General features: G+C 41.4%; 1 protein-coding gene across 1 annotated transcript; it reads left to right on the top strand.

Annotated features, from left to right (window-relative positions):
• The first annotated feature begins 964 nt into the window (after positions 1–964).
• On the top strand, positions 965–14,635 carry sfrp1 (secreted frizzled related protein 1). The gene is made up of 3 exons (XM_022759265.1): positions 965–1,739; positions 5,415–5,495; positions 12,982–14,635. Exons 1-3 carry the CDS (start codon positions 1,217–1,219, stop codon positions 13,305–13,307), a joined length of 930 nt encoding a protein of 309 aa, XP_022614986.1. The 5' UTR covers positions 965–1,216; the 3' UTR covers positions 13,308–14,635.
• Positions 14,636–15,248: the final 613 nt, after the last annotated feature.

The following is a 15,248-nucleotide window of genomic DNA, read 5'->3' as shown; positions in this document are numbered from 1 at the left end:
TATCATGTCATCATTCAGAAACCAAGGAGGGTAATGCTGCAGAGCTTCCTGTTGTTCTGGAGGAATTAACAGATTTTTTTCCCCCTGTCCCAACAAAACTGTTAGCCATAATAGACTCATCTCCTCGCTCTGTTTGTGCAGCCGAACCAATATGTGAACCAAAGTTTGATTCATGTATTTGTCTATATTGATGCTAATTTATATTTCATTGAAACTAAATAATGTGAATGATCAAAACTCACCATTTTGGTCTGTGGCAGTCTAGACAGATCTAAGAAAGGGATTTAAATCATTCTCAGGTGGAGAAGTTTATTTTTTTCATCCAGATGTTTGGGAATCTCTTCTTTGAGGTTTCTGGAAATAGCTTCATAACAGCTGGAGCCTAACTTTTGTTAAACAACCCTCTGGGTTTTTAAACCATTGGTATTTATTTTTAAGAGAAATGTGTGTTTATTCTGTGACTCCACTGTTATAGTAATAGAGAAGATAATACATCAGAGTCACAGACTGAGGCTGTTCTCCTTGTAGGGATATTTCTAGTAAATATGAATGAAATTAGGATTTCCTCACATTACAGGGGCAACCTCATCATCCTCATGAGACACAAGTTGTTCTATAGAGCTGGAATGAAAGCAAGCTCCGGAAATTCTACATAATATGATATATATAGTTATAAACTTTACACTCTTATTCTGCACAACTAACAAACTCACATATTAACCAGAATCCCGGGTTTATATGAACGTGTCTCTATTGAGTATTTTGTTTAGTCAAAAGAAGTACATGCAGGGGAGTATAGGCAGGAGCAGGGAGGCTCCCGGAGAGTTTTTACACACTGGGTAATTAAGCGCTTTGACTGACAGCAGAGTGCCAAAAGGCTCAGGCGCACTCCGATTGGCCGGAGCGCACTTTACAACCTCTTGGTTTCCAGGCTGCGCACAGGCAGAGCGCTGTACCTCCCCGAACTCTCGCAGGAGACAGACGCACCAGAGGAGCGCGGCGGGGCTGCAGCCAGAAGAGAGAGCCTGTGGACTTTACCCAAAACCAGAAACTCGGCACGTTTTACGCACGTCGATCAGCAGAGCGCAGCTTTGTTTTGTTTTGTTTTTCTGCATTTGTTTCTTCTTGTTGTGAATTTCTTCATGAAGTGAGTCTCTTGGTTCGGCCGTTTTACCCGCACTCAGTTGCATTCGCGTTGTTGTTGCAAAGAGAAATCATGAGGTCCACTTCTGAGTCTTTCTGGAGGATGATCCGGCTCGCGGTGACATTGGCGCTCGTGTCAGCGTGCGGAGCGTCAGAGTACGAGTACCTGAGCTGGAAGTCGGACGCGTACAACGGCGGGCGCAGCTACGGCAAGCCCCCGCAGTGCGTGGACATCCCGGACGACCTGCGGCTCTGTCACAACGTGGGCTACACCCAGATGCTGCTGCCCAACCTGCTGGAGCACGAGACCATGGCCGAGGCGAAGCAGCAGGCCAGCAGCTGGGTGCCCCTGGTGCACAAGAACTGCCACCCGGGCACGCAGGTTCTCCTCTGCTCGCTCTTTGCGCCCGTGTGTCTGGAGCGGCCCATCTACCCGTGCCGCTGGCTGTGCGAGGCCGTGCGGGACGGCTGCACCCCCATCATGGAGGCGTTCGGGTTCCCCTGGCCGGAGATGCTCACCTGTGACAAGTTTCCCCAGGACGACGTGTGCATCGCCATGACGCAGCCCAATGCGACCGAGGCCACCAAGCCGACAGGTAAATCACAGCACTTTACTGCTCTGTCTCACTCTATGAATCACTGCGTTTTTCAACATGTGTTTCTCAAGACGAGTCCACTGAGTCTGGAGCTGTTTCAACATTCTTTCAGTTCAGCTCTGTGTGGGGTGCGCAACAAAAAAAACCACGGTGTTTTTGGTGGTCAGTGCCTCAGGGACATCTGTGGGTTTGTGTCTTTCTCAACAACAACTTGATGGTGGTGGATGGAGGGAAGATCCTCTCTGAGGAAGTCCTCCGACCGTAAACGACGTATTCTGTCTTTTAACTTGGAGGATCTGCCCTCTCTGGTTAGAAAAACCTGCTTTCCTGTTAGGCAGGCATGTTTATCATTTTCATTACTGACTAATCTGTTGACTATCTCATCGTACTTTCCATTTAATCCTTTGGTCTATAAAATAGCCTACCAGGAAACAATGAAAAGTCCCCAATAAGTTCCCAGAGCACAAGGCCATAACCTGAATTTTCTGAAATAGACCTAAGCTACTTGACAAAAGCAAACTTTCTATTTATTTACATTCTTCTTACTTTGTTTAGTTAAATGTTCAATTCTATTTTCTGTTAATTTGATTGTGCAACATGTTGGCTAAATGCTGTTTCAAAGCTTTCCAAATTCTGCCAGAAATTAAACATGGCCTAAAAGTAATCCAATTTAATTTTTGTCTGAAAATAACTCCTGCTATAAAAAGTCTAACTTTAATTTTGGAACGTAAACTGCGTCCAGTTTGCTAAACTGCTATGATTCACAGAAAAATACACAGGACATGGCCTCAGTGTTGTCAGTGGTTGCTTCAGCTCAGCCAGACCCCATGGTGACATCTTAACATGTTTGGTTTTGTCCAAAACTTTAAAAGAAAAACCAATTTGTTATGATATAAATCAGATAAAAGCAGTAAACCATCACATTTTAGAAGCTGGAAACAGCTCATATTTGGATTTTTTTCTTTTTTAAACGACTCATGGGATTAATTGGTCAACAGAATCGCTGGCGATTAATTTTTTTGTCATTTAGCCAACATGCAGGAAGTCAGGATTTCTTAATACAACAAACAATAAACTCTAAACATTCAGAAGAAGCTACCTGAGCGAGAAACAGCCTCCACTTTTGCCACTGTGTAAAAGTCGACACCGGTGCAGTTAAATGGGCTTGAGAATGTTATTTCAGGGGGGAAGGTGTGTTTGCAGATGCAAATCCCAACACAAACAAACCAAATACAACCTTTTGGGGAGAAAATCAGCCGTGAAAACCTGGATTTGATCCCATTTTAACAAAGTCACCTCCCCTCACGCTCCTCAGTCTCATGCGGTTACATTTTCTCTTCGACCTGTGTTCTGCTGAATAAACCCTGGCTTTAATGTGGATGTGGAAGTTGCTCGCTATTGACTTGCAGTGATGTTGTAATATTGAAAAAGCTGTAACAGATGGTAGTCATTTATTTCAAGGTGTTTGTTGAAGCTGGAGGACAATGCTGGGAGGAAGTCCAGCAGTGAGAAGTGAATACATGCATCTATTAATTCCCATTTTCTGCCCAACCATCACCAACACAAGCATTCAGACTGATGAAAGACGGGGAGATGAAGACGTGATTTGAAAAACACACTGTCCAAATAATTTGAATTAAAGTACACTCTGGAGGTGAGCGAGGGCGCCGCTTATCGTCTATCACTGCAGATTCCCCAAACCTGCCGGGAATGTGTGTGGGTTGGTGTGGAACAGACTCAGACACCTCATGCAGCATCAGTGGAGTGAAGTGGGGGAAGATGTTGTAACGTAGTCCAGAGAAGTTGTGTTCCAGTGCTAACCTGATGAGCCAAGCTGACAAATACCAGAGAAACCCTGAAAAATGCACAAAAACAACAAGTCTGGGGAAGATAAAGCTCGGCCTGATTCAGAATAGTTTTGGTGTGAGCGCTTGGTCGCTGTGCTCGTGTCCCTGCCGGCTGCTTAGGTGAGGTGTACGCCAGGGAGGGGGAGAAAGTACAACCACCTCATTCACTTTAACCATAAAACAGAGGGGATTTTCCATCATCACATCATCAACTTACTTCTATTTCATTCTTAAGCTGTAAATACACCACTGCAAGACATTTTCATGTTGGCTGTAAATGGAAGGGACTGTGGATCTTCCAGCAATTACACAGTGCTCACTGTATCTGTAGAGGGGACGTATACCGTGTGTGTGTGTGTGTGTGTGTGTGTGTGTGGAGTAGGGGGGTGGGTGTTACTGACTGACATGGTGGTATGGACGGAGGCCCATTTTTGTGAAAAAGAGCTCCCTTCTCAGGGGTAAGGGGACCACACAGAGCTGCACGCTCCCCAGACATCACCTGTTATCATTTCTTGTCAGCGCTGGTGATAAATAAAGCCGGCGTTCTCCCGCAGGACAGAGTCAGGCCTGTTGGAGCCGGACCACTCAAGACTGTTACAGAATTTTTCTTTTCTGCCATGAGAGTCCTCCTTCGAGGTGCTAATATCTGATCTTAAGGTTGACAAAGACAAACAAAAGAGGCCTATAATCTTCTGAGCCACTCTCCTTAATTATCATTAATAGAGGTCAGCTGACACTGCTGAATGCAGGCTGGTGATAATTGATTTAAAGGAGGAACCATAGGCTCAAATAGGAAAAGGGGACTCCATGACTCTGTAAACAGTGTCTGTTTTCACAAGCTCTTTACACCTGGGTGTTACTTTCACAAGCTTTCGTTAAACACATGTAATGGACAACTGGCGATGGAGAGAAAACTATTTGTTTTCCCCCCTGTTTCCCCCCCCCCCCTCTGCTCCATCGATCCGGGTCCACGCTGCGACATTGAAATGCAGCCGGGTTTGAGTTAAATGCTGCAGGACGCCGCCATCGCATTGCGGGTCCAAGTTTGTTTGGAAAGTAAGCTCAGCTGTTTTGCATGAAGCGATCATTTGCGGTATTAGAAAGAATTGAAAAAATGTGTTGGTGAAATATTCGCAGATATGCCTGTAGACTGAATTACTTCTTGGCAGCAACATATTCTGGTTCTTTGTCTTCAGCCGGGTTTTTGTCTTCGAGCTGGATATTATTACCTTTTTTTTGGAATGTCAGAGCATTCCTTTAAGCCTGGATTGAATATCATTACCATTTATTCCACCCACATTTCTAATACTTTTTTTTTTTTTTTTGCATGTATACATTGCTGCTGAGTATTATGGAAAGATCCATTTTGTAAAATGTCTAAATGTAAGAAAGCGAGGACCAGTGTTTACTGCAGCTCTTAGCCTGAGCCGGCTATAAAAGCTGAAGACATTCCTCGCTGAGGTCAGGTCACCAGACACTAGAATAGGATCTCTGCATGTGAGGTTCAGTGTGTGCAGAGATTTGCAGAATAAATCATTTCAAATGGGAATCTAAGAGCAGGGACGTGACATTTTTTTTTTTTTTTAAGATTTTAGTTTAACTCTTCTTCAAATGAGAAATGACTGTTTTATTTCCCCCTTGATTCCTTTTTTCTTTTTTTGACTGCATCCCAAATGTGAATAAATCTAATGTAAAACTATATCAATGATTTATTGCAGCTTGTATTTTTGCTTCTTTTCCACTGATTTCCAAACCATGTCCCTTCTTCTTCTTCTTCTTCTTCTTCTTCTTCTTCTTCTTCTTCTTCTTCTTCTTCTTTTTTCCACAGGTTACTCTCCCATCTGCCCTCCATGTGACAATGAAATGAAAACAGACGCCATGCTGGAGCACATGTGTGCCAGCGAGTTTGGTAAGTGTCCTCCAAACACCCACTGCGCCAACACACACACACACACACACACACACACACACACACACACACACACACACACACACACACACACACAACCAACACAACACCACATACAACATCAAAATACAAAACACAGCCCCACTCTGATTGGGGAGGCCTTGACTGGCATCACAGCTCTGCACAAAATCAGAGGAGCAGCATAAGATTGCATCAACCGTATCTGCCATCTTCAAGCTTTAAAACAGCCCATGAATTCTTAACAAAGTATGTGAAGCATGTAAAGTATGTAGAAGTGCACCCCTGTATCTGGACATGCTTGTCCGTGTTTGGCCATTTTTCAGTGCTGAAATCAATGATGCAGTTTTTTTTTTATGTAAAAAGTTTCATGTGAGGTTTTATCTGTGAGGCCTGTCTGGTCTGGTGAAGGATGATGTTCTGTGACTAATGAATTGGGGTCATTAAAAGTCTTTATGTGGCAGATCCTCGCTGTAAAGTAAAGTGGGATGTTTGTTCTGCTGTCTGGGTGGACTGTTGTTACAGAAAACCTTCTGCACATGGGGGAACATCCACATTAAACCTCTTCCCTAAACAAAGCAGTTAATGACAAACCCTGTGTTTGTTTTCCTTCTAAATCACACACCTCAAACATCTTTCTGAGGGAATAATATAGATATGCAAACCCTTTTGCTTTAGTTGACCCTTACCCTGAATGACGCACTCACATGAAAATAAGGAAATGAGAAACGCTTATTTTGCTAAAAATTGTCGCCCTAATGTCTTTCCTTCCTTATTTTATTCACAGTGTGTTTTACCTCTGCACATATGAATACAAGACATTCAAATCAGATCTGCTCAACTTCAAAAGTCACAGCGTATAAACACAGCAGGCCTTCATATAACCCACTGCAAACACTGTTCCCCTAAGCTAGGCTACTGTTGTTGTCTGCGCTAACGCAGGTCGGGGAAAACTAGCGATCCGTGCTAAATCAAGCATTTTGAATTCAAATTCTTACATGGAAAAATCCGAGCAAATGGGAATATTTGGCCATTTCCCCTTTTGTAAGAAAGAGACAACGCAAGCTACAGCCGGCTTCACACATTAATTTCATTAGAGCCTCTTCATTCCAACTAGACTGTTAACCAGACGGAAAACAACATGAAGCCAGGGTGGAACGAACATCTTTTGCTGATGGCGGCGCTTGATTTAGTTGTAGAAGTTTGGGAATTTGTGTGAGAAAAAAAAAAAAAAAAGGATCAATTAAAAACACAAACATCAACTAAATTGCAAGTATGACGACTTCCAGGAATAATATGTGCATGATGCACGCAAGATGCAGGACGTGAGGCTTTCATGTTTTTATTCGCTGGCTGAACCAAAAAAGTCGCGGCAGCCTGAATTCCAGGTGCCACGCCGAGCAAATATAGACTGGATGCACATTGGAAACAGACTTTGTTCCAGTTCTCAGGGAAAAAAAAAAAGTTTAAAGTTACATTTGTTTAACGAATTGCCTTGTTGTTTATGCTGCGGTGATGGGACTCGCTTTTTTTCAGGCTGCGTCCTGGTTTGCCAAGAGGAGAGTGGCACATTATTGGCTTGTTTCATCTCAGATGAAGACAGATGTTGTTTTCCTTGCTTGTCATAAGTCTCCCGACCAGCTGACATGTGAGGATACACAGACAGATTTAGTATCAAGCTGAGGATGAGACACTGTGCTGCTTATGTTGCAGGTTTGAGCCCACAAGGGAGCGACCTCCTCTGGAATGCAACAAGCGTCGCTGTGATTTCAGTCTGAGTTGATTGCGGCGGGCAAACAACTAATGCCTGACAGCCTGACAAGAGATAGCATCACTGCTTGTTTCACCAGCTCGGCTAAAGATTTGTTTGTTGCTTTTTCCAGCTGATGGAATTCAGTTTTTCGGTCTGAGGAGAATAGTGCATCTATAAATATATCTTAACGGCAGCTGAAGACAAACACGTTAATTTCTTGTCTTAAAGAAGCTTATGAAAACATGTAGATGGAAAAATCCCGAGCTTTAATCACGATGTGTTTTATCCCACCAACGAAAGATAAGGCCATCATCCTGATTGCATTCTGCTAGTTATGACTTGACTGTAAGTGGACAGCGAAGGTACGTAGCAGCATGTTTTAGGAGCCTGGGTTTAAAATCTAAATAGCAGACAAGCCCGTCTGTTTTGTTTGGAGAGGACCTCACAAAATAGATATGATAGATAGAGTCCCCTGCTCTTCTCTGTGCAGCACAGAGATGGAAAACCACAAAGACGCTTGAGGAATGAATCAGTGACTTGCACCGAAGTCTTTATTAATCTGTGCGGACCAATCATGTGTAAAATATCCCCCTCCCTGGCAGTGAATTAGCATTTTTGTCCTCTGAAAACCACACTTACGGGAAGTTGTGAAAGGTCTGTTCTCAGTTAAGGTAGAAATTAACTGTGTTTTTTGGTAATAATAGTGTTTCGATCATTTGATTACCATCAATTGCACAAGCGCGTTTGCCTTTTCCACGTGGTTTGATCCTGATAAAAGCAGAGCGCGCCGCAGCACGGCAGCTTTTGACTTGAGGTGGCTGGATGTGGAGTTTCTCTGGCAGAGGAGGAGGAGGAGATTCTTGCAAGTTAGATATGTGTTTTCAAGCTAATTTATCAGTAACAGGTTGTTTTAGTTCACCGAGTGAGGACTGCTGCTTCCTGATTTCTCTGAAATCCTGATCATTCTCCTTCTGACACACACACACACACACACACACACAAGTGCGCGCGCGCACACACACACACACACACACACACACACGCATCCTATTTGCGGCACTCAGCTGGTAACAGATTTACAGCTCATCCCACTCAACACTTTGTTCCCACCACAATTTATCTCTGTGCTTAAGGTTTTACGGTACCTCATTGTCCCAAAAAAACTGCAGCACCCCTCAATTAAATCTCCTCTCTGCCTCGGTCAGCTCACTTTGTTGTCGGTGCCAAATGACTCCCTCCCCTTTGCTGATGCAGTAAACAACAGGGCAAGCCTTGCGCTGGGAGAACTGATCACTGCAGCTTATCGGATCAGCTGCGTTTCCATTATTGTAAAACGAAGTGCGGTGCACACCCTTCTGCTGGGTTTATGACACCCTGGGGAGCTGGAAGAGGCACAGGAACTCAGGTCAGGTGTCAGGGATCAGAACAGAGAGAAGAATCTGGAGTAGAATAACTGAGATTGCTGAAAGAAGAATGTCACGCAGGCTATATTAACTTTACACAAATACCTCAATCTAGTTTTCATTATTCTATAATCGTCTACTTGCATCTACAAAATAAGAGCCTAAAATAAAATGATGTTATTCTCAGTTTTTTGTTGAATTTTATAATTCCAGTTACATTGTAATGAAACAATTAGTCTGGCCCAAAGCAACAGTGTCTGATGTGTAAATATTATGCACAAAAATTCATTGCATTACAGTGGTTTCCTTCCCTGTTTGTAACTCTTTAAATCAAACCAACATCTTCTTGTGAACCTTAATCACCACTTCAATCAAACAGGGAAATTCTAGTAACTAAGCGAAGCTAGAGAAAATGCAAAGATAAACCTTGTCAATTTTTGTTTAGCAGAAATATGTTTGTTTGTTTTTTTGTGCCCCACAGGTTTATCCCCCAGGTTTCATTCAGTGAAGTAAAAAAAAAAGCTAAAACACTGTATATGACAATGTACAGCATTAAACATATACATACATATGTAAGTAGAGAACTATTATTAGCTAAATGTATCTACAGTATCAACAGCTAAGGTACTCATTATGCAGAATGGCCCTTTACAGAATGTTATATACATGCAAACAGTATTTTAATGTCGGTAGTTGATCTTTTAACGAGGTGATAACAAGCAAGAACGGCAGAGGAACTGAAAAACGTTTTTCTAACTTTTCTCTAAGTTCTGGTCGAATTCTGAACACGGTTCTCTCCTCAGGCCTCTACAACTACTTCATATGAAAGAATCTGAGACGGAAAAATCACTTTTTTGGTTGAATTCCTCAAAACTCGTGACCACAACAAGGCCAAAGCCTACTGTACGATGGAGGGTCACAAGTACACACTAGTAGCTGATGTTGTCATTTCGAGGGTTCATGAGCCAAAAAGGTTGGGAAGCATTGGTCTAATCTTATTAGTGGATCATGTGTTTTACATGTAGAATCAAGCCTTGTTAAGTATTAGCAGTCAGATAAATATGGCGAAGTACAACAGGACTATTAGAAAGAAGGAAATACTCAAGTGCCTGAAAGCTCTACTTAAGTGTAGCACTTGGCTACTTGTGTAGATATTATTTTTCATTATAGGTGATCTTGGGGAGCAGTGAACTAATTAAACTAGTAGTATCACTACATTTTATAGTAACTTGTTGGTAGTGTAATGCATAGTTATTCCAGTGGTTAAATGACTTTTTTGCCATGTTTGTGTAGTTAACTACTGAATGATGTTTTCATTTTTATTTTACCATTACTTCTCCACTGTAATTGAACCCCCCTTTGACCAGCCCCCGACCACTGTGAAGACATGGGTGGGCATTGCTCAGTGGTCACACAACAAAAACATTGTGAAGGATAAACATCCTGAATCCAAATTTGTTTAGCTTTTTTGCTATTTTATGAAACTGATTGATACTGATTGAGAATTATTTTTATTAACGTCATTGAAGTGATTTCAGCTGTATTATCCGGCTCCAGCGTCAATGTGAGTTTTCTGGCTGGTTCAGTCCGATCTCTTCTCGAGTCTCTGAGCACAGTAGCTTAGTTCTGGCGACGGCGGTGCAGAAACAGAGCTTTACAGCCCACGTTTAGAATCACATGTATTCAAGTCTCGTTCGAGAGCGTAGCGGCACCGGTGAAGACCACCTACTGGATAGATTTTCGTGCTGTTGTTTAAACACCTCACTGCTCTGATGCACATTATGTGTGGATATTTGTGAAATCTTACAGGTAGAAGGGGAAACATGAACGGAGGACAGTTTCACCAGCCATGAGCAAAAAGAAAAAAAAAAAAAACATTGTCATCACTGACACACACAGTTTAATTATTTGATGTTAACTTTGTACGGTATGATGTTGCTGAGGAGATTAAAGCCTCAAAAAACACGAGGTGCAAAGAAAGTTCATAGCGTCAAAGGATTAACGAGGATGGAGGAATTATCAAGATGAAGTCCTTTCAGGGGTGGGCCAGGCCTTCTCTTTTATGACTCACTAATTATGAATGCTGCCCATTTTGATTTCACTGAACACTAAGCCTCCTCATGGAGACCATTTGAGAGACTAGAGACAGAGGATAAAACTCTTAATCCCTACCATGTGCACTCTTAATACTGGGAAAAACAGGGCGGCTCTTTTTTAACACTTTAATTAGCAATGGGAGATGCGAGCGCAAAGGAAGAGATGAAACGTTTGGAAGTTTCTTAAAGTGCCAATTCAGGTTTTTATGTCAAGCACAATTGAAAAAAGTGAGTCAAGAGGGATTTGGTGTCTGAAACTGTGGAGAAAATTAGACAGAAGTTGTAGTTTTATCAGTCCAGATCTTTGCTGGAGTGTGAAAATGATTCATGCTCAATCAGGCTGTTCTCTGCACCGTAGGTCACAAGACTGTGTCTCCGACATGACTCGGTGATTTATCCCGACACCAGCTATGTCAATTAGATTGGACATGGCATGGTGCGCTTTTTTTTTTTGTTGCGCTCCCGTGTCACAAGGTCGTCCGTGCCGCACACACATCACTATATGTCAGTGGAAAACGAGAGGACGTAATGCGTGGAGGCATATGGAGATTTGGACCACCAAAGTCTGACTCGTGCTCCACTTCAGAAGGGGAACTGGCGGAAACAGAGTGATTAGAAGGTTAAATAGAGTTTAGTGAAAATAGGAGTATAATGGTCAAGTCGAAAAACAGGATTGGGGGGGGGGTTAAAAGCCAAGAAAGAAGGTGCACATATGCAGTGTTACATAGCGCTAATTACAATTTATCTTTCTCAGTCAGATCCAATGTTTTTTTTCTGTGTGCGGGGAAGGCTGAGAATTTGAGTGGCTTTTGTTTGGTCTTTGATGCCACACATGGCTCTTGGATTTAGTATCAGACAATCTCTGAAACAGATATTGCCTTATATAAGATGTTGGCCTGAACCCCATTATTACTAGGTTTCTGCTGCATGAACAGGATTTGCAACAACTGGCCGCATATTAAAACGTTTCAAATCATGAATTTTCAATTAAGTCTCCACACAAAACCATAAACAGATTGTAGGGTATTATTTTAAAATCATAGTGATATAACAAGAGAACATTAATCCACAACAGCTGTAGTGTAGAGCTAGATAAACTGTCCGGGTCGATATATTGGCTGATAATAGTTGATTGCTATTGTACATGTCGGCCTGTAAGTTTCAAGAAACTGCAGTATCTTATTCAGTCGGTAAAATACAGCATCTGTTGATCTATAGTGTTATGATTGTAAAGTGGTAGATTTCAACTTCTTCTTTAGTTATATCTGATCATGTACTCCGGAGACTTTCTGCCAAGGGGTTCAGTAACTTACAGTATTTGTATAAGGTGTACATAGGCCCTTCATTTACCTGTAGGATCTGTGTTAAGCTGCCACTAAAATAAACCTGGCTGTTAAATACTTAATTCCCTACATTTTGAAGTATAAAGGCCATATGATAAAAAAAAACAACAACTTAATTTTAAAATTTAAAAGTGGGAGATATGCTGTATGCTGTGTACTGTCAGATGATATTAATGTGTCTATTATCCCATTTATACTGTGGTAATCATCCCTGTAATATCACTGCTTTATAATAATATTGGATTTCTTTATGATATTGGCATAAATGTGGAGAAATACACAGATTGCTCCAAGATCAGGAATTCTTTATGGTTGTTTTATGGTTACTTTATGCAGCAACAATTTCCCAAAAGCTTTGGGGAAATGAATTATATCATAATTATGCCCAATCTTTGAGGCTGATGCTGATAATATTTGGGATTAAAAAAAGTTGAATCATGGTGATTTTTCTTTACCATAAATGCATAATATAAACTAATAATCTTGATACTGATTCCTTAGATTAGTTTTTTTTTAAATTGCCGGACATTCACACTGGAAACATGAACCTGTCAGTGCTCTTTAAATGACCTGAAACCTACAATGAAAGGGTTGGTCTTGCTATGGATAATGTAATTCACCCTAATATGATTACAAAGAGAAAGAAGTGTGATACTTTCATCTATATGTTTCCCCCTCAGTCCTTTACAGAATCACATTGGTGTACTTTCTTCCCCCTGAAGAGAGAGAGGCCACTCCTTACCATGTTTTATTCTGGTAGCAGGGAGGGTGACACCTTTAATTCTAGAGGCAACACTATACTTAGCCCAAACATTTTGTACAAGAAGTCACCTTTAACCGTGGTGTGTTTTTTCTCCTTTTGTCCACTTGCAGCTTTCAAGGCCAAGATCAAGGAGGTGAAGCGGGAAAACATGGACCGCAAGGTGATCCTGCAGAAGAGGAAGAAGATGCTGAAAGCGGGGAGCCTGAAGAAGAAGGACTTGAAGAAGCTGGTGTTGTACTTGAAGAACGGCGCGGATTGCCCCTGCCAGCAGCTGGACAACCTGGGAAACCAGTATCTAATCATGGGCCGCAAGGTGGATAAGCAGTACCTCCTCACGGGCATCCACAAGTGGGACAAGTCCAGTAAAGAGTTCAAAAAGGCCATCAAGAAACTCAAGACCTACAAATGTCCCGCCTTCGAGAACGTCTTCAAATAATATGACCCTGCCTCCATCCTTGGTCGCATCTCATCCTACATATGAACTTGCATTAAGCATTAAAATCCCAAACTTTGCTTTCTGTTGTCCTGTTTATATATCTATATATCTTTGTATATTTACAGATATACTTCAAAATGTCCATTATCAAGTTTTAGTCAAATGTGGTGAGTGATGACACCACAGATAATTAAAGGGTTGGGTTTCCTTCTTTTTCTTCTGCTTAAGAAAAGGACATTGTAGTAACGGCCCTTCCTCACTGAAATCATTTCCACTATATGTATGTAGATAATTTCTTACACTCTTTCATCCTGCAGCTCAGTGGATTTCGCTGAACCGAATAGTTGGACATTTTTGGAAATACACTTATTTGCTTTCTTGCCGAGAGTTAGATGAGAAAACTGATCCCACCCTCATGTCTGTACAGTAAATATTAAGCTAGAGCCAGCAGATGGTTAGCATGCATTAGCCTAAAGACTGGGAGCAGGGGGAAAAGGCTAGCACGAAAACACAAATTGTTGTTTTTACATTTTGTTTTTTGTACATATTAAATGAATAAAATATAACTTGGTATTTAGTGAGATTTAGATGTGCTGGGAGACTGATTTTTTTTTTTTTGGGACAGAGCCAGGCTAGCTGTTCCTTCCAGTTTTCAGTCTTGCTAATGTAGGCTAACCATCTGCTGATACTAGCTTCAAATTTAGCATAGAGGAATGAGAGTCTTTGCAGGAAAAATGTCCAGTTATTCCTTTAAATCTGTCTAATTTTGATCATATAATAAATCATAAAATAACTGATTAGTCTACAGATTTGGCAGTTGCAGTTATTTTGAGCTTTAAAAGCCGCAATGTACAGAGCAGCTCCAGATAGGGTTCCTGTTGAGTAACTTATTGACAGAGATATGAGAGAGTGCTGCCATTAGCTGTTTTGTCAAACTAGAGACTGCACTACCTTCAATTTTGATGATTTCCTTTGCTTCATTTCTTCATTGTTAAATTTCTTTTTTGTGACTTGAAAAAAATCTTAAGAGAATCATAACCACCGATCTGCATCACGAGATTATGTGTAGACTTGTGTGGCAGATACCACTTTGCTGTTTCTCTGCATCCAGTCTAACTGCAGTAATCAGTATTCATCAGTAAATGGAAAACGCCTTGTAGTCATACGTGTTTAAACGTGCAAAAGTTATCAAAGTGCAAATATTGCCAACTCTGTGTTCTGGTTTGTTTTGCTGGTCCGTTTTAGCACTATTTTGTTGCAGATTTGAATGTGGTGCATTTCTGCCTATTACATGTACATACAAATTTTACATAAATATGGAAAAACTGTGTCTATTATATTATTTCATTTTCTTTTATGAATTTTCATAGACGTGGCAATGTTGGCTGGTTGGTTTTTTTATTGTGACTGTGTGGTGACTGTCCTCTCACCCATCAGTTTATCATCGTTCCAGAAACGAGACTGCAATGACTATTGTAGCAACGGTCTCTCTTTAAATATATGGACAGATCATAACTGCAAATTTAGTGATCTTTGTGTCACTATACATTACATCAAGTAGTGGGAGCTGACTGAGCAAGTTTTTGCACATCTGAATGGGACAAAACATTGTGCAAAATGGCAGATAACCACAGAGCCGCCATGTAAATACAATCTGAATGAGTTTTAAAGTGAATGACTGTGCCGCCTTTGTGTTTAATTAATGTTACGGGTACAGGTTGGGTCGTGGTTATTAATTGGTCACCTCCAGTACCAAGCTTGTGTGGGTGGGTGTGGGTTTGCAAATTTGGACCTGTGCAGCACTTTGATTTAGAGCTCTTAGATGGTGGGTGTAGCCTATTGACTTTGGTGATCCCATGACTTTTCATGTTACTTAAGTTGAATCTAAATGATTTATCTTCTCTCATGACACTTCAGCTCCACAGCCTATTGCATATTAAT

This window comes from Seriola dumerili, unplaced genomic scaffold (genome assembly GCF_002260705.1).
Source record: "Seriola dumerili isolate Sdu_G_001 unplaced genomic scaffold, Sdu_1.0 BDQW01000017.1, whole genome shotgun sequence".
Classification (NCBI taxonomy): domain Eukaryota; kingdom Metazoa; phylum Chordata; class Actinopteri; order Carangiformes; family Carangidae; genus Seriola; species Seriola dumerili.
This window is presented reverse-complemented; position numbering and strand designations above follow the sequence as displayed.

What these genes read in the sequence shown, in the direction of transcription:
- sfrp1 (XM_022759265.1), top strand. Translation starts at nt 1,217, where the DNA reads ATGAGGTCCACTTCTGAGTCTTTCTGGAGGATGATCCGGCTCGCGGTG. An exon ending in CGAGGCCACCAAGCCGACAG is followed by an intron (nt 1,740 to 5,414) that starts GTAAATCACAGC and finishes TTTTTTCCACAG; the next exon opens with GTTACTCTCCCATCTGCCCT. An exon ending in CATGTGTGCCAGCGAGTTTG is followed by an intron (nt 5,496 to 12,981) that starts GTAAGTGTCCTC and finishes GTCCACTTGCAG; the next exon opens with CTTTCAAGGCCAAGATCAAG.